At 42.7% G+C, this 26,409-nt stretch overlaps 1 protein-coding gene across 1 annotated transcript in view; it reads right to left on the reverse strand.

Annotated features, from left to right (window-relative positions):
* The window catches only part of spega (striated muscle enriched protein kinase a), a 79,947-nt gene extending 55,012 nt beyond the window's left edge, over positions 1–24,935 (reverse strand). The window contains 4 exon segments of the mRNA XM_080423032.1: positions 119–223; positions 23,693–23,948; positions 23,950–24,251; positions 24,750–24,935. Of these exon segments, the coding sequence (XP_080279158.1) occupies positions 119–223; positions 23,693–23,948; positions 23,950–24,060 (472 nt within the window). The 5' untranslated portion in view covers positions 24,061–24,251; positions 24,750–24,935.
* Positions 24,936–26,409: the final 1,474 nt, after the last annotated feature.

Genomic DNA, 26,409 nt, shown 5'->3' on the forward strand with positions numbered 1-26,409 from the left:
GAAATAACTATTCGTTGTATGAAGAAATATATAGGGCATAAGTGGTTAAGGAAATCGAACCCTAATTGACAAATGGAGATGGAGCACAGTGAAATATCACATCGTAAAGGCCAAATACCTGCAGGCGCTCTGCGGCCAGCCTTATCCTGGTGCCTCCCGGTCCCCTCTTTGGTTTCCATGGGTACCTGGGATTCCGTCGCCTCATCTTCTGTCGTTTCAGAGTCTGAAAGGTGGGATAAGGAAACAACAAGGAGATTAGAGAGGGCTGAGGGTAGGAGGAGACGTGGTGGATGGTGCAACTGAGAGAAATGAAGAGGTGGAAGGGGGTTGGTTGGTTGGTTGGTTGGTTGGGTGGGTGGGAGGGTTGAGTCACATATGGAAAGGACAAAGTGTGTCACATTGGAAATGACATTTCACATTTGCTTAGAGGCACGGAACGCGATGGGCCCTTGAACAGAGCCACGCAGAGCCCCCTCGGAGTGAAATAAATGGGCTGCAGTTGAACCGTGACACTAATCCAGCTGAGGCTTTCTATAAAGGCATGGGGCTGGCTCGGCTCCCTGTCCATGTTGCTCCTTTGGGGCTGCATCTCTTTGACTTTAGACACAGAGGGCAGCAGAAGATAAACCAACATAATGCCTGTTTTGCTAGACATTATTGACGGAGCAGGTGGCGTTTTTTTGACAAACAATTGACTATTATACAATAGTATACACTCCGGCAAACGGTACAGATGCTACTCTTGCTAACGACCTCTTCAACGCCATCAACATAACCAACCAGTTAAATCGCTTGAAGAGCATGCTCTTAGATGAGATACATGCAAATCCCGGGGAATCCTAGTGCAGAGAGCCAAGCAAGCTTTTTTGGGGTACTTTACAGCTAATCCCTGTGCATTATTACTAATACTGCTCTAATTATTACTGTTATTTATTTATTATTGTATCTCCTTTTCTCTATCTGTCCTCTGTGTTTCATATTGCGGGAATGCCATGATAACTGCATTTCTCTCGTGGGATCATAAAGGTCTAACTATCTCACCCAGTAGTGGTCCTACCAGACCCCAGGATCTAAATAGAGACCACAGCAGTTGTGTTAATTAGATTGTACTAACATACCGTACCATACAGATTGGTTAAAATAATAACTTTAATTATTGTATTCACTGAAAGAAGTTATGGATTGCAACTTTAAGGTGTACAATAACCAGCATTTAAACTCACAGTTACAAGGCTGCCATACTTTGTCTACACTGACAGTGAAAAATACTCATTCCCCAGCCCTTCTGATAACTCAGAACCCCATCTGCCCCAAGGCTGTATTAGATCTCTTATCAACCCAGAATCCATAGACACCTGCTCCTGGCTGTTCGGATTCTCTGACACTTGCTTTCTTTGTCTAACTTTTAGCATCATCCATTTTGAAAGCATTAGCGTGAACCAATTTCAGAAACTGTCCAGATGTCTCCTGCTGTGGAAAGCCATTAGGTCTGCCCATTTGAAACACATTTTCACTAAGAGGGTCCCGATACTTAAAGGTCTTGATGTAGCCCTCAATTGTCAAACACATCAGGTTGGCATCCAGCAATAAAGCCTTTTATGAGAGCGTTGTCAAAGTCAACTGTCATAGCGACACATCTTTGAGCCTTTTGAGCATTAATGGAAAGGAGGTGATCATGGATAACCTTTTCATACAATCAGTTAAAAAGGGAAACAGAAGGATAGTATATGTTCCATTGTGGGTAGCTTCCATTAAGCAGATGATTCAATGTGAAAAGTCAGAGACTCACTCAAAGAAAAGCGAAACACAACCACGGAAATGGACATAAAAGATGACAAGGACAATGTAATTTCACCCCTGGTTGTAAATTCTTCTGGTATTATTCTATAGAGAATAAGACCATAAACACTGGGGTGTAGCACTGTAAACTGTTGTTGTGACCAAACACAAAACACCCAAAGTTTTACTGGCATCTGCTCATTGGTTCTCAGAGGGATACAGTAGATGAATTCAACACAGACGTCCTGTAATTCATTTGCACTGCTAAATAATGAAATAAAGGGAAGTGCGAGGGCTAATTCACATTTTGTCATACAGCCGTGTTTGCTCGACAAAAATATCGAGCGACTCGGTCGTACATCAAAGCATGGAAAGGGCTTAACCACTTATATATCCATATTCTGGATGCTGAATTCGGACAAATTCATTCTCAACATTAGCGTTAACAAAATTGCAGATCTTCAAGCTCACAACGTGGCGCATTGTGAGCTTGAACATTGGCTATTTTTGGCAAAGAGATTTGGTGTATATAGACTGAAAAAAACAGTCCAAGTACAGAGCCAACTCAGGTCCAGTTTACTACATCTAGAGGGTCTGTTAAGTGGTTAAAGGAAACGGAGAACTCAAAAGGACACAGAGAAAATGAAAGGGCTGTGAACCATGTGGCTGTGTGGATGAGTCTGAAATAAATACGGCCAACATCAGCAAGTGTAACGGGAATGAGCAAAGGGGGAGAAGATGAAGGGGTGGGGGATGAAGGGGAGGGGGGGGGGGAGGGGTTTGAAGACAAGCAGGCAACGTTTACCATAGCTTTGCTTTCGGCAGGAGCGGAAAACTTCGCTTCCGTAGTGGCAGCAAGAGAGGGCAGACGGGAGAGCACCGTTACTATGGAAACCAGCATCTCTCTCACCCACACGACCAATCCTCTTCGTACCCATTAGAGTCTAAAAAATCAGCAGCCAAACTGCCGGGTGGCTGACAGATATGTTTACCGGTTAGAGAGCTTGGGGAGGAGGGGTGATCCTAAACCACAAAAACAGGTTGTGCCTCATCGCACCTACTGTACTAGTCAAGTCAGCTTTCTCTTTACGATAATTGCTGAAGGAAAATTTGCGTAATGAAAAGAAAGCCTGTGTATGTATGAAGAATTACAGTGGTGCGTAAGCGTGTGAGTGTGTGCGGTTACGTGCTGTAGATCCACCCGCCCGTATCAAATGGCAAACAGCTTTGCACAGCAGGCCAAGGCAATCGACTCAGCAATGTAATTACGAGAGGCAATATTTCAAAACGTCTCAGTGCGATGTATACAGTATACAGTTGAATTAGGATTGCTGCTCCAAGGAAATATGATTTGGAGCCTTATGCAAGCTTCTGGTTTGGCCGGGACGCCAAAAACCATAAACCAGAGAGGCCAGAAATTATTCACTCAGTGATGTTATGCAGGGATGCAACAATATGATTACAGAGAAATTACTTTGTGGGGGTGGATGTACGATAAGAAACAATCTGCACACCGTGCAGAGTGTTAATTTAACTCGGAGAGTGTATGGAATGTACACTCTCCGAGTTACAGACCTCTAAGGGTCCATTTGGTAACATTTGTCAGCAACCATTAAAAATGCATCAAATACACTAGCAATATACTGTACAATTTTTATGCGAAATAAATGGCTTTTTAGAAGGATAAAGTAATGCAGTCTAGAGCATGCTGCTGGGGGCTAAAACATTATGTATATGATAGAAGCATGAGACACTGCTTGGGACGGCAATTTACGCAAATACAAAATTGACAATGACAGAGCACATTGCTAGGCAAACGGTTACACTGACTTGACATAACAAAGTAGAATAGAATAGAATAGACGTGTAAAGTAGCTCATCCTGACAACACACCATGGGTAAATCGGCCAAACGTCCGTGTGGTATGCCCAGTTCTCTGAAACAAGATACAGGATACAATGTATTATTCAAACGAGAACGCAGCCCAAGCCTCAATGTGAAAGCCCACTGGCTCATAATGGCTTTTTCTACTCCAAAGTAATATTTACACTCCGGCACTGAAAAAGTTATGAACCGTAACAATAGCTTTCACTGTGCGAGACTTGAACCGGTATTTAGGCAGCCGTCATCACAATTATTGGCCGCAGGTATGTTTCTGCACTGGGAAATAACCCTCTAAAATGTTACTGACGCTTTATTCATAGTTTATGATGGAGAACAAATTATATTTGAGCTCTTCCATGATGCTGCCAGTTATTTTAGTAGGAGCAGGGTAGCAATTAATCAGTTCAAATGCTGGGTACCTTCAAGGTACCCAGCATATGAACTAATTAATTGCTACTCTACTGGACACGGCTCGAATGCTAGAAGTTGACCCAGTGACTGAAGCAGTGGTTTCAAACTGAACAATTTCACAAAAGTTATAGGAGAGGTCCACAGAATGAGTCATTGCATTGCAAAGATTGGACAGAAAAGTTACCATGGAGTCCATAGTGAAATGACTCACATTCAATAGATTTTCTCCAACATGTCCTTCCCTCTGGATATAAGGATTTTTTTTCTTTTGTACTGTGCGTCAATTGGATCAAGAGTTGCCTGGTGGCTAGTGACAAAATCCAGTAGAAGCGTCAATTGTCCCATTGTTGTGGCCTCGAGGCAATCATATCACTTCACTCCAGCTCACATAGAACATCTCTTTCAGAAGGCTATTTTGGCAAGCATTTAGAAATGAATTCACACTGCATTATTTGAATCGAGTAAATGTCTAAGGAGATTTGACGTTGATGCTGAAATCCTCTGTGAATTGATCATAAAAGACGAGCATTACTGTGCGTTTCTAGCAACTGGGTCGATGCCCCATTTCTGATGTCTCAATAGGCTGTAGCCAGTAGCCCACTGACACAGATTCATCCGCTCAGGATGTATGTCACCTATACTACGAAGTAGCTGCCACCACAGACCTGACAACACACTGTACATACATATTTCAGGAGAGACACTTCATAACGACCCAGACGGACTCAAATACCTTGTTTGCTTGCCGCTGCAAACATGCCCTTAAAAAGTACTGCATACAGCGACAGAATTTAGAATGTATTTCATATTTTTAACATGCAACTTTGTGTCAAATTATAAAGCTTGTACTGTACCAAGTCTAGAATGTTCAAATTTCAAAATATACACAGTAAAATCCTTAGTGTTCGTTCAACTTTGAACTTTTGAAGAGAGTACAAATGGGTCGGGTCCATTAGGTTCCATTTGTACACTCTTTGGAGTTAAATTAACACTGAGGATTTCACTGAGTACCAGGCAACAACACAACAGAGTTACATGTGAATATTATTGCTGTGCCCCAAACACTACCCTTTGTGTCATTGAATATTTAGGAACCGAACGGTATAGCAGCATAAGAGGCTTGCTCATTGTGTAAACTACACAACTACATTCAGGTGTATTCAGGAGAGTTATATCAAGACCCTCTCTTTATCCGCTGGAAGAGACATTTTAAATCTACTGTAGGTTGCACACGATATTACTGTTCCAGGGTTTAAACGAAAATGTTCTCCTTTAAAGAGAACCCGAAAGCTTTTCTTCAGTACCATTGTAATTTACAAGTGAAAGGGTGTGGCGTGACATCTCACTGCAACTGTCCAGCTATACTATCCAAAAACATACCATCAAAGCCAACAATTCTGGTCATGATTGCGCTTAGAAATCCTGTTAGTTAAACTAGTTATTCCACCTCATGAAAGAAACCAACTCACCTGAAAACGCTTCTTTGACCAGATTTTCTTCATAACTGTAAGCAGTGTCGTACCTGTGGCACGAAAACTCACAAAGACATCACTTCCGAACCCTGTCCGAAAAGCCCCGGGTGTGGCATCAAAATCCTCAGTCAAAATGGGATTCAGCTGTGTGAGTGTGAGTGGGTGTATTTATCCTCCAGTCTGGCAGCGAGAGAGAGAGAGAGAGAGAGAGAGAGAGAGAGAGCCCAGGAGAGATCCAAAGAGGATGCAAATTAAGTGAAAGCCAGGTTTGTGTGTGTGTGTGTGTGTGTGTGTGTGTGTGTGTGTGTGTGTGTGTGTGTGTGTGTGTGTGTGTGTGTGTGTGTGTGTGTGTATGTGTGTGTGTGTGTGTGTGTATGTGTCCACTGATGTGAACAGCGTCTGTGTGACGTAGCAGCTGAGAGAGAGTGAGGTGACTCTCTCTGTCGGTTTGGTACTACCCCCCCCCCACCCCTCCGCCCCTCCACCCTCCCTGCCTCAGCTGAGAGCGCTCTCAGACCATGAGAGGCCAGTTATGACAGCTTTGTCGGCGGAGCAAAGGGTTTGATGCGGTGATGGGATCACAAAGGGGGAGGAGGAGGAGGAGGAGGAAGAAGAAGAGGGGGAGGCAACGGAGGGCAGAATGTGGGGGGGGCGGGGGGGATGGTGACCAAAACCAAAGGGAAAATGTTGTGTCCCATGGAGTGTTTTCTGTCCTTCTCTGAGCAGCTGCAGTGTGTGTATGAGAGATGAGAGGCAGCGGGCAATCAGGATAGAGAGAGGGAGAGAGAGAGAGAGAGAGAGGGAGAGAGATAGATAGATTGAGAGAGGGAGGCAGGGAGGGAGGGAGGGAGGGAGGGAGGGCAGAGAGAAAAGAAGACAAAAGGAGATGGAGAGGAACGGAAGAAAGTGTGGGGGGAAAGCAGATGTGATGCAGAGCAAGATAAAGAGAGAACTAGAGATTTAGTCGGTTCTATTTACCTCAGAAACGTGGATAAGCTCAGCCCTCCTCCTGTTCACGCCTACTTAAAATAAAACAAAAATAAAGAAAAGAACCTCAATGCACGAGCTCCATCTTCCTCTCTCCCTCTTCCTTTGTTTCTCTCTCTCTCTCTCTCTCTCTCTCTCTCTCTCTCTCTCTCTCTCTCTCTCTCTCTCTCTCTCCCTCTCTCACTTCCCTATTACCTCCCCTCCCCTCCTGGACGGGGGGCAGGTCCATGAGAGGCAGTGTAGTAGCCGAACACAGCCCCCGGTACACAGCGGCTCACAAACACCACCAGCCATCAATAAAACATCCATAGTCCATGTCTGCCAGCCTGAACCACTGTACTCTGTGCAGCCAGGGCTGGATGTGATGCAAAGCATACTGTAAAGCTGCCGGGGGCTGTTTGCTCCGGTGAACTAAACACCCCCCCCCCCCTTCCTCCTCCTCTTTGCATAATAGCACTGCCAATCCACGTGCACCGGTGAATAAACATGAGCAAGATGAAGATGTATGTATGACAACTTTTTTGGTGACTGAAGACCAAAGACGAATGGACAGCGGGCTAACTTCACACACACAGATGATTCAAAAACTTCAAAAACATAAACGTCATCTCAATGTGCATATCTTTCACTATACCTCGCCATGGAATACAACAACACTATATCAGAGCTCCGCTAGGTAGGAATATGATAAATTTGACACTGAATATGTGCGTCTCGCTCCACAGTCGTTTTATTTCGTCGGGGGTGGGAATAAAATCTAGGTCAACCAATAAAACATAATCCCTCAAAGAAAGCCTGTTCTGTTTGCAGAGACATGAGCAGAATGTGCAACTATCCATTCTGTCACTCGCTTTAACCCCCCCCCCCCTTACATGTTTCTGTCAAGCGTGTGCACGGACGCGTGCACACAAAGATACCCCGCACTGATGACAAAGAATCACACAATCGGGCATGCACTCTCATTTCAAACACAAATAGCTCTCTCAGAGACAGAGCGACTGGTGCACTGACGCAGACACAGTTTGAGACACACACACACACACACACACGCACACTTTAATTGATCAGACACATCTGTGCCCCCCCCAGCCCCCACCCCGCCACCCACCCACCCCGCCCACCTCTTTCATCAACTGGGTCTAAAAATAAACGTCTGAACATTCCAGAATCTCACTCTGCTCAACAATGATGTGCTTTTCAACGCCGTTAATTGAGACATACGGTCGGCGGCCCTGGAATGCACGTGGATCAATGCGAGAGACCCATTGCTGTTATAAATCAGTGACAGGTAGCTGCCCAGTGAAATTGGCATGTTTTAGTGTTTTCCATTTCAACTGAACTCCCATGATGACGTGTAGACATATAGATGGATACTAGCACGTTTTTTTTAAGCGATCATGCTGCAAGGAAAATTCAAGCTCAATTAAACCCATTTGGACTCGGGCTGGGTTGGGGCTCCTCCTATCCACGGCTGGTCCATTTCTACTCTCTTTAAACAGTGTATGCAAAGGCTGTTAATTGAAGATAGAAAGACAGACGGACGGAAATTCTGGTGTCATAGCAGCGCCGTAGTAAGCTTGAAAAAAAACAGGTAAGAGTAGAGAGATTAAGATTAATAAAAAAGTACAATTATAATAAAGATAAAATAATACAAATACATGTCTAACCTGGCCATCTGCACTTTGGACTGACTGGGTCAGCGTAATGAATAAACTCATAAATATAAATATAACATAGGGCGTATGTATTAAATGCCTTATTGATCCTTGGTCGTGTGCTGTGTCTTGCACTGAAAACAGATCTACAAGCCGACACCACGGCACGCTGCGACGCGCCGTGAGCTTGTGGATCTGCTATTTTCGGCGCACGAAACCGGTGAGCAAGAAAAATGACCCCTAATGCACATTCTACTGTATCACCAGTAGTATAAAGTGTTTTCTTATTGTCACACACGTCTCCCTGTCCACGCGGGCGTCCCTCCCCCCATCCGTCTTCTCCTCTGAGAGGGATTCGGTCCAGCGGAGAGGGCAGTAATCAATACCAATGCTTTATGCGTGATACGGGATACACCCCGCCCCTATAAGTACCATTTCCAGCCGGTGTAAAGTAACTAAGTACATGTACTCAAGTGCTGCACTTACAAATATTGTACCTTTTACTCCGCTACGATTATTTGAAAACTTTAGTTACTAACCACTTCAACCCTATACTTTGGCTATTTGAAAATGGCAGATCTACAAGCTCACAACGCGTCGCAAAGCGACGCGTTGTGAGCTTGTAGATCTGCCATTTTCAAAAGATTTTTATACATGACGAACTTGTGAAATGGGACATACTGCATAATGAGTACTTTTACTTTTGGTACTTTAAGTATTATTTTGATGCCAATACTTTTGTACTCTTACTCAAGTACATTTTGAACACCGGACTTTTTTCTTGTAACAGTAGTATTTCTACATTGTGGTATTACTTTTACTTAAGTAAAAAAAAATGCAGTACTTCTTCAACCACTGACCATATCACTGCACGGGGATCAACGATCCCAGCATAACAAAGGCTTCCATGACAGTCACCCACTCACATGTCCGATGAGGGGGGCCAAGGGGGATGAGGGGGCCAAGTGTAAACAAAGTACATTTACTCAAGCTACTGTTAAGTAAAAAAAATTAGGTACTTTTCTCTTACTTTACTTGCATATTTCCATCGTTCAATATTTTATACTTCTACTCCATCTCAGAGGCAACTAACTTTTTACTCCAGAACAATTATTTGAAAACTTTAGATACTAGTTACTTTGCAGATTCATTTATTTATTATTACAAAATGTTCGTTAACCACTTAAAGGGATATTTCACTGTTTGGGGTAATTTTATCGTCTACTCAGGCTTTTGCGAGCGCACCAGACAGTTTTTTAAGTTGCTTGATTCAGTATTTAGATATTTGACATTAATTTTATCAGTTTGAAGTTACCATGGGTTTGCATAGGAAGGGGCGTGTCTGATCAAATGAATAACAAATATCTAAATACTGAATCAAGCAACTTAAAAACCGGGGTGTTCACAAAAGCCTGAGTAGACGATAAAATGACCCCAAACAGGTTTGAAAGTGAAATATACCTCTAAGCCCAATTTTATACTTTGGCTATTCGGAAATAGCCAAAGTTCACAACACATAGCATCGTGTCGTTTTTCTTTTTCTTTGGAACTGCAAGTATATTTTGTTGCCAATGCTTTCACTTAATAACATTTTGAATACAGGTTTATACTGCTCCTTTTACTTGAGTAAAACAATCTGAGGACTAGGAAAATAACCCCCTGTGAGATGTTTCATGTACTGACACACACGTTCACTTTCAGGGCATTTATCTGAAGCTCCCATCCAAAGGGATGTACAATGAACTTGTGAGCATTACACGAGCACACTCTAATTACATTAGGCACAATGGTCCGAGCCATAATGTCCTGGCAATATTCCTGGACCGTTCATAAAAGAGATAAGCACTAGGACAAGACATGGGAGCGCCTGCCATTAAGAAGAGGCCTAGATTTAGAATTTTTAATCATGTCTTACTGGGCAAAAGAGCCAGGTATTAGTGATTATAGGAACCAGAGCCAAGATGGCACAGTGAAGAACTTCTTCAAGGTGATTTATTGTCAGATGCACAATGATACAGGAGGGAGCAAAATTGCAGGCAAATGAAAATGTTGTATCCACACTTACATCAACAGTGTAAATGAATGGAATAATAAATAAACATAACAATAATCAGGAATTATACCAGCCGAGAATAACTGTCAGATCACTTGATGGTATAGTGTAACATACTTTCCATTAAGCCATGAGATCAAGACTAATTTGATTTGCCTATAAGTGAAAGTCAAACATGCTATGATGGAACCATGAGGGAGGGAGAATTTACTGGGGGGGGGTTACTATTCTGTATTCGCCCAGCAGATGGCTGATCAGATCAACATGAGCGCACGAAGGTGAAGCAGGGGCTGTTAGGGGTTAACCCATTAAGACCAGAGGTCAATTCTACAAATGTCTTCTAAATCCTAACAGTTTTCTGTCAGTGGTTCTCAAACTTTTTCATGTCAAGGACCCCCAAAATGATATGTATTTGGCCGCGGACCAACAAGCAGATCTACAAGCTCGTGTGAGCTTGTAGATCTGCTATTTTGAATAGCAAAAGTATAAAATAATGCTTTTTAGCTCAAATCTAAAATGAGCTTTTCCGCTTTTAATGGGTTAAGTGTCTTGCTCAGGGACACTTCGATGGTCAAACAGGTGACCTTCCGATTTCCAGATGCCATCTCTCTAGCGGCCCGTAGCTGTGAGACATCAGAATACAAGAATGCAAGAACGCTGGCCAAAACCAGGACACAAACTTGGACAAAAGCCACCAACACATTGAGTTTTAAACTCGCAAGAAGACTCATTTGTGTCTCTTATTGCCACAGGACTGTCTACACTACAGTGTGTTTAGCTACAGCACTGTAAATAGTGAGTGTCAATTACCTCAGCCACTATAATGGCAATGGGCTTGTAGATCGTCTTTTTTCAAATAGGCCACGTATAAAGTAGAGTTAAAGTGGTTAAACTGGTTTTAACTAATTTAGCTGTTGACCCCCTCGGACCCCACTTTGAGAAACCTATAGCAATATGTACCACAAAAATGTCTTGTTGTGTGTCAAGTTTAAAAGGTCTACATTATGTTGTCCCCATCCAAACAAGACAAAAGGCCATATTAGTCTGGCTTCCATGCTTTCAGCTGACAAACAGCCCACTTAATGGACGAGAGGCAGAAATTACGGACGAAGAATGGGGATTTAACAGACCTCCATGTGCCCAATTTCCAAAGTGTCACACTTTTAATTAGCTTAAAACGACGGAGAAACCGAGCAGACTTCACGGAAACCCATTGATTTTGTGACAAGGAGGCCCTCTTTCTGCCGAGGCGAGCCCAGATGGATGACCACGGGCATACAGCTTTATCAGCAGCATGGGCTGGCATAGACAGAAAACGGTGCCTTAACAGAAAACGGTGCCTGGCGCTACACGCGCATCTCAATCACAATGCAGCTGCCGCTTTAAGTTGCAGGCCGAGTCGCATCTTTCTCATCTGGTTTTAGAGCGCTCCGTGGCCTTTTGCTTTGCAAAAGTGATTGATGTCAGAAGAATAAAACTGATTACTCTGCTTATTCTTTTCTAAACGCAAGCCGCCAGAGAGGACACGCTCAGATTGCTTTCACACTTGTATCCTCAGATTTCCCACTGCATCTAGTCTACTTTGCCACGTGGAAACATAAAGAAAAGAACTGTGTAAAATAAAATTTGGGGTCATTAACATCACTATTAACATTAAAACACACTTAATGTGAGGTAACAAACAAAGCTGTGAGCTTGCTTGTGTCTGGTTGGAAATGTTCAACTGTAATATTGCATTGTGTTCGGGGACAGTGCTGGCTTCAATAACAATATCCATTGTGTTCTGGGATGGTACTGCTGGTTTCAACACTATATCCATTGTGGTGGGTATGGTGATCCCCAAATGCGTTTTTACAATCTAATAATCCTCTATTAATTAGAATGTTTGCACTTTGCGACAACCTGCCAGAGGATAAGCAAACGCCAGTTTACGGCTGTTTGATGGATGTCAAACAAAGCAATAAAACTGCTCTACGTCGTACTGCGTGGAGTATTCTTCGTTACGACGCTGTAAAAACAGAACGGTTCTTCTTTTAACCCACATTCACTCCTCCAAGCGTCATTGAAAGACCCTTTAGACTAATTTGAAAAGCGGTATGCCGACTCACAGTTCACATGCTGGGGTTAGAGGAGGGGTTGGAAATCCCTCATGGCTGGCAGTGGACAGTGTTGACGGTCAAACTGCAATCTGATCCTATCACCTAATCCGCACCAAATCCCCCGAGGGTCCCAGTGAATGACTGTATGCCAATGGGGCGGAACACAAACACAACCCTCTGCCAGGCTAAACACTATCGGAGCGATGCCAGAGAGCCTCGCGCAGCGCCTCAGAACCCCAATGCCTCGCAAAGTTATGGAATCTAATTAATTGCACTTTAGCTTCGGCTTAACCACAATATTCAGGGAATGACAGATAATCAAACATCTAAAGGCTACCTCTGCCCGTGTTTGCCAGACCTAAGTAACTCACACACACCCGACAGGCGGGGCAGCCTGATAAGAAATGTTTGAAGGCGGAATACGATTTCTTATGAACCAATTATTCATCAAAGGTCAGCTGTTGAACGTGTCAGGGTCAGGCGGTCGGCATTGACGTAGGAAGGACAGAGGACCAACTGTGACTATATGCGTATGCTACTGTAAGAGAGAAATGAGAAGTATTTTCAAATTGGCCTAGCTAACTTAAGTCAGGGATTTTCTGGTGTATTGTCATATTATAGTGAATAAATGAAACTTCCTCAGTTTCAGAACTGAATACTGTTCACTGCTACTTTAACCAGCGTCCCCCAGGGGTCTGTACTTGGCCCACTCCTTTTTTCCCTCTACACCAAAAACGCATGATCTTCTATTTTCACTGGTATTCAGGCATTATGTTCAGGGGGAAATTCCATGACCAGCCTGCTCATTAGTAGGGTATTTGCCTCAGAGTCAGACACCTGTTTGCATTTCCTGCTCCCAGGCTTGCATCAGGGGAAGAAGGATGGGCCAGTGATGTCATCAGCTACAAGGTCTTCCTGGAAATAAAATCTAAAATTGGACGTGTTTGACATTCCCCCATCAACAGGACAGGTGACGGTGTAAGTGCACAGATTGGGCATCTACGCACCGAAATGTAATGCACTCATAAACACAAAGAGTGCGACCACAAAGCAAAGTGTGCACTTTAAATGCGTCCCTCGGTTGACGGTACTGTGCCTTTGCGGAGGTTTTCCAACAACAACATGACCTTGGCACCTTACCTGCATCAGGTAATCTCTTCAACAAAAACAAATCTTGGTCGTGTTATCTAGGTGTGAGCGTAGCATATCACACTCACCACTAAGCTTCTTCCTTTTCGGTCCATTACCCCCGTCTCTGACACTCCTCAAAGCCTTGCGCGCATCCAGTAGTTCCTTCCTTATCATGTTTGCCTCCCTTGGGATGAGATGGCTATACTTCTTATCAATGGCGGAAGTTTTCCCCCCGAAATTGTTCCACGTTCGAACTCCCCTCAAAGAATAAAGTTACTCTCCTCAAGGAGAGGAGAGAACCCAAACTGCAATGAGATCTCTCAAATGGAAACGTATCCTTCCAGGGTTTTCCCCAGCATGGCTAAAACTTAACCCCTAGTTAATTCCCCCGGTTTGAGGCTTGTTGTCCAGGCATGGATGTACACTCACAGATGGCTTCCCAGACCTCCAACCCCACCCCCATCTTCCTCAACCCATGTTTCTGTTTCTTGCCATCTCTTCCTCTATCCCCCCTGTCCACTGTAACTTTTGACTACCAAGCCCAGTGATCTATTTTGAGTGGTGCAACCCCCCTGTGTCTACCGTCCCCCCACCTATCCGGTCCCTCTTGTTTCACTGTACTCCATAGCTGTACCCCCCCGGCCCCCAAACAGAGGGCCCCCAGTCAGAGATGGATATTAGTAACACAAACGCACATACACACTGTCGCACGCCAATGTGCAGTGTAGCCCTGTACAAGCATGCTTGCACCCACACATGCTCACACATGCACTCACACGCACACATCTCACTTACAGTGGTGGAAAGTAACTAAGTACATGTACTCAAGAACTGTACTTCAGTACAATTTTGAGGTATTTGTACTTTACTTGAGTATTTCCAATACTTTTACTTCTACTCCACTACATCTCAGAGGCAAATATTGTACTTTTACTCCACTACAATCATTTGAAAACTTTAGTTACTATACTTTGTAGATTTTGATTATTATCATAAAACATACATTAACCACTTCAACCCTACATTTCGGCCATTTGAAAATAGCTTGTAGATCTACTATTTTCAAAAGATTTTATACATTTGAAAATTGGGTAATGGGACATTCTGCATAATGAGCACTTTTACTTTGGTACTTTAACTGCATTTTGATGCCAATACTTTTTTACTCAATTACATTTTGAATTCCGGACTTTTACTTGTAACTGAGTATTTCTGTATTGCAGTATTGATACTTTTACTTAGTAAGAAATGTGAGTACTTTTTCCACCACTCACTTACTCACTCACTCACTCACTCACTCACTCACAGACACGCTGACACCTCTACACACATACTGAATGACTGAATGACCTTTGCTTGTTTGAGACACTCTGCTTTAGTGCTTTGGTTTCCTGGTTCTTGGCTTGTACAACACAAACACAGATAGGAGGGACATTGGACATTTTTCTCTTCCTGCCACTTGCATAATTTAACCAGCTGAATGTTAGTTAGTATTCAAAACCTAGCTGTTATGGCCAGATATGGTTGTTACTTTAAAAATGTTATAGATTATGTTGCAATTACTTTCTGTGGGAAGTAGTAGATTGTGATACTTTCACAAAACCCCCTTGAATGAAGCACAAAGGACAAGACATTAAATTAAATGGAAGAGGAACTAATTGGAATGGAGGAGAATGCCACAATGATGTGATTGGTATTCAAATTATAATCATATTATATAATACTATAATTATATTTTAGCAGCCTACATTTTGTTTCAAATCTTTTTTATTGTGAAGCACAGGGTTATATTATACATTTGTTCATACATATGGATTGCTTCCTTTTTATTTTTAAACAAAAACCAACAGACATACACACAAAACGGAGTAACATGAAAAGAATACACTCAAACTTAAAGGTATCATGACATTCATTTTCACTTTTTTTATTTTCAATGTTTTATTTGGGGTTTTATGACCTCAATTACACCCAAAAAACCTGAACTTAAAACATTCAGTGGATTTTCTGTGGTCTGGGGTTTTCTGAATAATTAGGCTGAAAAGTAATCTGAGCTTGGCCCTTCGACAGTGAGGTCACTGTCAAATAATCCCGCCCACTCTCCTCCTCGCCCCTCCCCTCCCCTATCCTTTCCTTTGGGGGGGGCGGAGCAGAGGCGATGATTGACAGGCAAAATCCCTCACCAGCGACACCCGCAGGCAAAGATTTCTTTTTTCATTGCAGTTGAAAAGGCTTTAGAAATGTGAGAGAAAAACACCTGCCATTGATCACTGGAATGGAATTTTCACTTAAAACTTTTTGTACACTTTTGAAGGACCAGGACAAAGACTTTGAATGTGGTGTAAAAGTGAATGTCATTAAACCTTTAAGCAAAAAACAAAGGGACCCTCCCGCCTCCCTTCCCCCTCCCCAGAAGTGCTGCCCCAGATTACGTGCGACACCGGTCATCCACAAGGATTAGCCTATCAACCTTTAAGAAAGGAGACTAAAGGCTTCCAAATCTTTTCAAAATCTTTCAGTTTGTCTTTGAGTATAAATCTAATTATTTCTAAATGTAAGGATTCTGTCATCTCGGTGAGCCAGAGTTTGATTGTGGGGGCCTCTTTCTTCTTCCAAAATAATAGTATCAATTTTTTTGCAGCGATAAGGCCGTATATACATTTTAATGGCATGATGAAACACAAGCAACTCAGAAGCGGCAGCACCCTCTATTGGTGCAGAGTATACACATTTTGAAAAATCTAATAAATATTGAATGGTAGATGAAGTGCATTATCAGTGTGTGTGGGTGAATTTATATGCAGAGTAAAGGAGTATAGAGTTACTTGACAGAGTAACTGTAATAATATAACCCAATTTGTGAATGACATATTATAATGTGTTACATTTGTTACTTATGAAAATAATATGATTACATAATGTATTACTTATGTAATATGTTACACCCAAAGAAAGTTATGGCCAAAATTAATCAATATTTGACTGTCAATTTCCAACTATGTTTTAAAAAAGGAAGAGATTGTGAAGACTATTAATGAATGTGATATTTTCGAAGTTGAGAGACGGTATACTGTGATCGAGACATTGGCTGAAGTCTGACTGGTCCATTTCACTGGTTCTCAAAGTGCGGTCCAGGGACCCTCAGGGTTCCTTGAGGAGGGTCCAAATGGACCCAGATACAAAAGATGCAAAGAAACAAAGCTACACAGCATATTTGCAGCTTTGTAGCTGAAGTTGAAACCAGCTCAACTTTTTTTTTAGCTGTCGTAGCAGCTACAAACGTCTGATGTATCTCTGTATTTTCATGTCGCTGGCTTCGATTGAAAATGAACGGTAGACTGTAGCTTTGTATATGCCAGTGTGAACGCAGCATTACAGGTCTGTAACTCGGAACCGAATGTTCCATTATTGTACACTCTCAGAGTTATGGGAGTCCTTGAAATTAAAACCTTTTGAGAGTCACTGGTCTCTTACATACATGCTTGCAGCCTTGCACACATACATCCTTGAGGACTGAGGTTGAAAACAACACGGCAACCTCACTGATGGGTTAAAAATAAAGTCGAAAATGTAGGACTTCAATATTTAGAGCGAGGGGCATGTCCTTGGTAGTCTAAATGTGAACGTGCTTATAGCCCACTATGGCTGATATATACTAAATTTGGAGTGTAAGGCTATCAAATGCTGACCATGCTATGGCTATAAGTCCTGAAGAGGTGTCTGCGCTATTCTGTGTTTGTCAGTTTATTACATGTCTCGACTGTAATGAAGTGCCTCCAGAACCTTGCAATATTCATGTAGGAATACTTAGGCATGTTTTAATATTAACCTCGGCTCTGGGAACCACCAGTGGTCGAAACGGACCCTTATGGGTCCATTTGGTTCCATTTCTACCCTCTCAGGGTTAAATAAACACTGACGATTTTACAGTGTATAGTGGGGTCCCTGAGATAATATATATATATATATACCGTATGGCGGTCCGTGGCTTAACGCATATCCTCAAAATTCTAACGGTTGAGAATCACTGTTCTATATTCCCAGTAACCATGGGCATTGGCCACTAGTATCATGTTCAAGCAAGTATACAGTATTTATTTAAAATAGGACCAACGCAGCAGGATCCTTGTAATCTATACAGGCAGGCTGCTATTTGAGTCAAAGAAAATGACAAATGTACTGTATGGTGTGACATCACGTTCAACCTGGCCTCCCTATTTTGGGCGTGTCATTATGTAGGTGAAAATTGTCCAAATAGTTGCATAACAAACTAAAATATGGCTTAAACAGTTAAAGGATGTCAAATAGCGACGTAATATGGAGATAAAGTTTCTTCCCAACCGTTATGACACACACACGCACGCACGCACGCACGCACGCACGCACGCACGCACGCACGCACGCACGCACGCACGCACGCATGCACGCACGCACGCACACACACACAGAATGAACAGTGTTTTTAAAACTCAACAATAATATGTCAAAACTCCATGTGATTGATGTAATGGTCCATACTGGATATAGATCCATCTTAAGGATGACTGTGTGCTGGGTGTGACAGCATGTTAATGTGAACCCCGCTCGTCTGACGCTGACGTACACGAGAGAGTCTAGACTAATGACGCAGCACCGCTCTGCCCGCCGATTGGTCGGATTCCTCCGGTTGATATCTTAAAGAGACGTGCGCTGCATGTTTAGCCACTTATTTCTGACCCGTCTGGTCTTTACAATGTGCTTACATTAAAAAGAAAACACTCTCTCTCTCTTTCTCTCTCTCTCTTGTACAGTACGGGCTCACAGCCTGTCACACACACACACACACACACACACACACACACACACACACACACACACACACACACACACACACACACACACACACACACACACACACACACACACACAGACACACACAGACACCCCATCTCTCTTTCATCATGGTGATGGTGATTGAGTGTGACACGGCAGCATCTTGACCGCGCTGAGGCTATAATTACCAGTGATGTCTGCCTGTGTGTGCAACAGGAGAGTGTGGGTTGTCGGCATCTACACATCACACTACACGACTTCAACACTAGCCAGCACATACCACGGCCAGAAATAACCACAAGGAGAAACAGGGAGAGAGAGAGAGAGACAGAGACAGAGAGAGAGGGGGAGAGAGAGATGTGAGAGAGATGTGGGAGAGATGAGAGAGAGAGAGAGAGAGAGAGAGAGAGAGAGAGAGAGAGAGACACACACAAAGGTCGTAGAGCACAAGAAAAAAAAGAAAACACAGCATGGAGAATATAAATCTGCTTGCCGTTTCTACTGCCCGGCGTGCCTGTAACCTTGTTAGACAGAAGAAATAGAGATGCATGTCTGGCAAATATGAATTCCTAACAAATATTTACAGTTCAATCAGTGGGGGAGAAGGATAAAAGAGATAGAGAGAGAGAGAGAGAAAAAGAGGAGGGGTGGGGTGTAATGAGAGAAAGAAAGAGAGATTGATGCAAAAGGGGGACAAATACCTGCCAGTACCACAGTGTTCCCTGGCTGTCACATATGACACTCATAAATCCACAAGATAACATCAGGAGAGACAGACTGACCGACACACAGGCATACCAACAGACCGACAGACTGACCTACAAACAGACAATCAGACAGACCAATTGAAAGACAGAAGGACCAATAGACAGATACACCAAATAGATTGATCTTTCAATCAATCGATCAATCAATCAATCAATCAATCAATCAATCAATCAATCAATCAATCAATCAATCGACTGACTGACAGACAGATAGATATATAGATGAAGGACAGAGATGGGGAGAAGGTGAGGTAGTGAGTGAGTGATATGACAGCTGGAACATGCTTACGTCACACCAGAGTGTGAGAGCTGGTGACATGTCAGCTCAACTTTCTCTCAGTCACGTGGAATCATGCCACGGACCAATCTAACCGGTGATGTATTTATGTATCATGCAGTCGATGTAGCCTCAGAGTCCGGTGCAAAAAAAATACCCCCAGCTCAGATTTGCGAGATGAAAACGATCAGGTGTCGTTATTATTGTGGCTGTTACTCTAGACAAATGTCATTATCTAATTTGTAAATAATGATAACACCATTTTGCTTCTGTTATACCTGGAATGACTAAATCTGCCAAATCAATATAGCCACTAACCACAGTGATAAATCTGAGTGGGGGTTTGGCAGCCGGGTACGTTTTGGAACAGGTTCAGTGTTGGCGAAGAATCCAGATTCAATAAGCTGAAGTCAGTCATTTCTGCAGTTCTACAAGGCTGAAAGAGTATTGTCACTAAGTTCACTTGAAGCTGCAGCAGATATATACTTGTTCTTACTCTGTGTCCACAAACTATTTACTCAACACATTAGATAAGGGATTTGAAAGGATTCAGATTCAATAAGCGGTGTCACATTTGGATTCAGACAAAAAGAATCCTTTCAATGCCTCCCCCTGGCGCCTGATTGAGGGGAAAGGTTGGAATAACGTCCAACCGGGGAAACTCCCCCTGTCAGATGATAAGAAGCGGCCTGCTCACTCCTCATGCATTGAAGGAAGCATCAGTTCAGTTCGGTGGCTCTCCCCAGGCTGGCAGAGGGAGAGTAGCGCCCAGGATTACATTGGCACTGGGTGAAAAAATGGGTTAAAAAATAATCCTTTCAAAACATAAACACTCAGTTCAGTGCTGTTACTACCTGACTGGATGCTACAGCCGTAGTTACCATGTTCAGTGCTGTTACTAAGGTTGTTACTGGGTTCAGTGCTGTTAGTACGGTTGTTACTGGGTTCAGTGTTGTTACTAACTGACTGGAGGCTACATTCATAGACACTTGGTTCAATGCCGTTACTGACTGGAGGCTGGGTATACTAGCTGCTTAGGCAGGCGATTACTGAGCCAAAGGTCAGAGTTGGAACTGTCAGGGGGGTTCTGGGGTTTTAGGGGCTACGGGGGGCTGCCGCGGTAGTACAGTCAGGTGCTATAAGGCTGGGGCAGACGCAAACGTCACAACAACATACAAAAAAGGAGACGTTGATGGGTGCCATCGGTACTTCCGGGACACACAGCAAGTACAGGCGACACAAGACGAGAAACAGAAGAGGAGAGATGTTATGTGAGGAATGTATTAGAGATAAAGCACCTAGTTAGGATTAGGTCTTACCATTGGGAGATAGCTGGTGGGATTTCAGAACATGCAAAAGACAGAGGTATAAGTGAAAGGTGGGTTGAGAAGTTGCCTCAGAAAGCTGAGTCGGTTTCAGTTTTGAAAAGTGTCTTTTGGGCTTTTAAGCCGGTCATTAGTCAGCTGGTTAGTCAGCATTTAGTGACAGCTTGGAAAGAAAGGAAGCTATTAAGCATCATCTGCAGTGGGATGTTACACAGGTTGATGGAGTATTGGTGGATGGGGAAGGGAAGAGGAATTAGAAAGAGAGATAATACGTAATCAAAAGAAATGGAAAGAACGTGCTTGGTTTGCAATAGCATAGCATCAAATAAAATTCATGAATACAAAAAATTAGTCTTTTTTAAACCCTTGGAGAACAAAGACATAATGAAAGCTAATAAAAAAAGGATTCATGAAAGTGACTGCAGCCTCATACTGTAGCCAGCCGTACATTCAGTGGATGACATACAGTCCTGCGATATAGAGGCTTTTGAGTCAGCATTTCGAAAGCAATGATTCTCAAACCTTTTCATTTCAAGGACCCCCAGTTTGATATGCATTAGGCCACGGAGCCCGATTTGATAGAATCTTTTTAGTTTTTTTGTTTTTTTGGGACCCCCACTGTAAAATCCTCAAGGTTAATTTAACTGAGAATGTACCCTTTTCGTATCCATTTGGTTCCATTTGCACACTCTCAGAGTTACAGACTTGTAAGGGTCCATTTGGTTCCTAACTATCAACAATTTAGCAGAGGACCCCCTTGAAGTTCAAGGCTTGAACCCCCTCAAGGACGCGTTATTATGGATGCCACCGCAGTTCTAAGCAAAACCCGCTGTGATTGGCCAGTAGTCGCTGTGATTGACAGTTCTCGTTTTTGCAACAATGCCTAAACCTAACCTCAACCTTAACCCCCTAACCTCAGTAAAACTATGCCTGCCAGGGAGCCAATCAGACACAGGTAATGAGGGTCTATCCTATAACGTTGGCGGGATTAATAATCACGACTCAAGGACCCCTGGGGTCAGTGGTATTAGTCACGGAATTAGTCACTGGGATCCCTACCTTAAACGCCCTCAAGGACCCCTGGGGGTCCCCGGACCGCACTTTGACAAGCACTGTTCTAAAGGATCATTCATCTCTGCCATGCTTTGCCTCTCTGTCTGCCATGTGAATGATACCAAGAGAACTATCAGCCTGGCCGTGGGCACAGCTACCCCACCTAAACCTTCTAATTTTAGAGGCGTTGCAGTGCTGGTGAAGGTAACACCCCCGGATATCTTTTTATTAGGCATCACTGCATTACTTTCTCTTTAACTTTTAAAGCTGCAACTTTTATATCCTACCTGGGATTTGAACCCAAGTGAGAGACCAAACATCTACCACTTAGCCAAGAGGCAATTGCTGCTCATTGCTATAGAGTGTTTGTTCAGTAACAGAAGTCTCCATGTCTCTACAGGCTCAGCTCTTTATTAAACAGAAAATGCATTTTCAGGTCAGGATACCAATTTTATCCAATCAGGATAAAATCAGGAACTCAGACACGATACAGATTAAACAAGTGAAATTGGAAGTGATGACACAAAGAAATGAACAGACAAAATTGGAACTGGAACACTAAAGGAAGCTGATAATAAATTGACATTTTGCAACCTACAGTACCTGTTAGCTGGAGAGTTGGGGAGACTCCTGTTACTGAACAAACAGTACTATAGCAATGATTACTATCGGAAAATAGCTTTTTAACCTTTTAACAAAAAACCTTTTTGTTTTTACCAAAAAATATCACGTACCTTACCTTTAACTAGATTTTACCTTTAACTTTAACTTTTCAGCTTACAAGTTTGCTCACCTACTGTATAGCCAAAATGGATGCCACAACTAATTGTATCTGTGTATTCAGAACAATTTGAAAACGTTTCCTACCCTTGACCTTATGACTGCAAACTGGAGTATAATTGGCCCAAGAACTCCACGACTAACATTTTGTGTCTATGAATGCATGTAGCCCAGTCATGATTATTTTCTGATCCAAAATTCTTGAATGAAGATGGTGCAGATTTCTGCAGCCAGAAGTTGGAAGCTTCTGTGCTTACACTAATATCTCACAGGAAAACGGACACCCTGATCTTACCAGGTGTTGCTCAAAACAGCTTCTTCAAACGGACACACACAACAACAACAACAATCAACCACGGGGGTTGGAGAGGTGAAAGGTTCAGCTGTGCAGAGCTAATAGAAAGCAATGACAGACGACAGTGCTCACTCACGCCAGCCACATCCCCATCCCTAACTTCTGTCTCTCTATTTACATCTACAAGTTAATTTTAACTGTGTCCAGACATGAGGGAAAAGAGTGGGTTAGTGTTCAAACACAACGGGCCATGGTGGAAGTAGGTTTCGTTGGTTGAACGATCCAGTGGGTGAAGTGCAGTGGTGTAAAGTAACTAAGTACATTTACTCAAGTGCTGTACTTAAGTACAATTTTGAGGTATTTTTACTTTACTGGAGTATTTCCAATTTTCAGTACTTTTACTTTTACTCCACTACATCTCAGAGGCCAATATTATAATTTCACTCCACTACAATTATTTGAAAACTTTAGTTACTAGTTACTTTGTGGATTTTGATTATTATTACAAAACATACATTAACCTCTTCAGCCCTATATATACGTGTTGTGAGCTTGTAGATCTGCTATTTTATATTTCACTTGTAACAGTATTGATACTTTTACTTAAGTACAACATTTTTGTACTTTTTCCACCACTGGTGAAGTGATGAGTTGTCTTATTAGGACCTTAGCATAAAGTGGGGAAAACGAAATCACCTGTTATACAATGTAGTGAATAAACTCCATGTATCTGTCTTTGTGTTTGTGACAGTTAACATTTTTCATCTTGAGCGCAAAAAGAACCCTAAAAATGAATCTGAATGTACTTGTAGACTTGTCTTAAGGATTCATTATTGGTTCTTGCCATTCAACTCTTTCCAGTTTCCTCCATCCACCTAATCAAAAGTGCAAATCTTCATTAGATGTGCTTACCGTCACCGAGGTCCATAATAGCCAGGAGTGCGCTGGTCTTGGCCTCTCCCATGTCATTGGTCGCCACGCAGGTATAGAGGCCGGCGTCACACATGTGACAGTCACGTATCCATAGGCCCCCCGAGTCCTGGGCCTCGGACGGCGGTACCGGCTCGTCGTTGTGGTACCAGGCCAGCGAGGGTTTCGGACAGCCGGCCACCAACACCCTCAGGCGGATGTCACACCCGGTGCCCACCGCCGCCTTGCGGAGTTTACGGGGTGAACACCGGAGCCGTTGGTTCAGTAACAGGAACCGCTTGGTCCTGGATGACTTTGGCCCTCTTAGAGGGGATGTTGGGACTGCGTCTGGTTGGTCTGGCTTCTGCCATGTTTGTTATGTTAGGACGTTGGGTCTTAACTTGACGTTTTTCACATCTTCTGGTAAAGGAGTCTGGAAATGGCCGCCCTCTAGGGAAGAGCTGCAGTTATTTGACGGCCTGTTTGAAATCCTTCATTGCTTTGGGTATTCCTCAGCTCAAAGGAAGCATACACAACTCCATTTGGTAATGGGAAGTAGCATCTAAAACATAGATTATTTGTATCATTATATAGTGTTTACATTGTTCAGCATAGCTTTAAAGATCATTTACAAAAGTTTCATTTATGATGATAAAGTGACATGCCAGATCTAGTGAGTTTCAACTGAGCCACATATTTCACATTGCATTCCAGACAACCCTGAACCTAACTGCTATTATTGGACCCGAGCACACTATTCAAAGTGTGCTAGTGTTTAAAAAGTTAAGCACTAATTATAACTAAACACAATTACCATTTTCAAGTGTATCTATTATTATTATTATTATTATTAGAATTACCTAAATATGTATTTACTGTATTTACTGTACATTTCCATTTCATTCCAGCTAATTCAGCCAGCTTTAAAATGACAAAATCACCACTGTCCATGTACTTTAACAGTTTTCTCTTCAAAGACACCCAGTAATGCTCAAAGTGCTGACTATAAGTACTTTCCCTGTAAAATAAATATATATATATATATGAATGGCAAACTTACATCACTCTCTTCTTGAAGGCTGAAAGGCATTCCGTTTGACATCCTCATAAAGTCCCCATCAAGGTAATGAGATCCACAAAGCTAAATATTTCATCTCGAATCAATTACTGTCGCCTGTGACTCAGTGTGCCGTGCGCTGCACTCAGGCTGTAGGTGTAAGTCCAACCAGGATCATGGTGAATTAACAACCTCCACCAAGGCCCCCTTTCAAAGGCTCTGGGGTCTGCTGAAGACAGGTCAGAGAGGGGGGGAAGACAGAGGGGGAGAGAGAGAGAGAGAGAGAGAGAGAGAGAGAGAGAGAGAGAGAGAGAGAGAGAGAGAGAGAGAGAGAGGGGGGGGGGGGGAGGCGGGGGGAAGAAGAAAGGAACAGATTTTAACATGCACAAAGATTGAAGATTAAAGCAAACATAATTAAAATACTTTTCTATAATTCTATTATTTGACTTCTTAATTTGTGTTCTGAGTTTAGTCACCTCTCTCTCTTGTTCAACCCTCAATGAACGCCCCCTGGGGTGAGACTGGCACCCCTCACCCCCAGCCACGGGCTAACAGCTGCATGCTGGATAGGTCACATTTCTTGGGCTGCCATTTGCCTGTGCCCCACACACACACACACACACACACACACACACACACACACACACACACACACACACACACACACACACACACACACACACACACACACACACACACACACACACACACACACACACACACACACACACACACACACACACACACACACACAGACAGATACACATGCTGGGATACATATGCACTCAAACTAGCACAGTCCTCCCTTTTAAGATAATGTTATCAACAAAAAATGTCAATGCGGCTGTCTGTAACTGTGTGAGGGAAGAGAGAGAAAGAGAGAGAGAGAGAGAGAGCGAGAGAGTGTGCGTGTGCGCGCACGTGTGTGTGTGTGTGTGTGTGTGTCTGTGTGTTCCATAGAGAAGAGGGAGATGCTATAAAAAGGATGCCCAAGAATGCAGATAGGCTGAGTGATTCACGCAAACACAAATGCAACAACAGCTACGTCACATAGAGTAGGCAGCTACAGTCCCCCACAGCAGACAGCCAGACACATTTTATTTTGAAGGCGACCCATCTACCTTTTGATGTTAAAACCATTTTCAAACTTGTGTGCCTGTTTTGGGGACATCATTATAGGTGAAAATTGTCAAAAGGTCAAAATAAATAAATAAATAAATAGTGAAAATAGCAGATCTATCTACAAGCTCAGCTCAACACTCATGAGCTTATAGATCAACTATTTTTGCTATTGTTTTTGTAGGTCTCTCAAGTGGTTAAACATTCTCATGAATTTCAAATGTATGTTTCAAAATATTAAATTAAATAAAAAATAGAAAATTGGCCAGCGTTGACCCTAATCTTGTCTCTACAAATGTATTTTAGATATATTTTAGCAACTCAAATGATGGCCCAAAGGGTAACAGGAAGAGTGGGCACTAAGGAAATGTTAAATGTTAAAAAAATAAATATTTATTTTTATATAGCTATAAAAGCTTGAACATTTGACAATTAAGGTCTAATATTTCTGCAATTGCTACAAAACCTGTACAGTAGCCTATATCCAATCATTTTGGGCATAAAGTTAAAGTCTGTCAGTCTGATAATGAATATATATACTTAA

The sequence above is a fragment of the Gymnoscopelus braueri genome, assembly GCF_963280865.1.
Source record: "Gymnoscopelus braueri genome assembly, chromosome: 24".
Lineage (NCBI taxonomy): Eukaryota > Metazoa > Chordata > Actinopteri > Myctophiformes > Myctophidae > Gymnoscopelus > Gymnoscopelus braueri.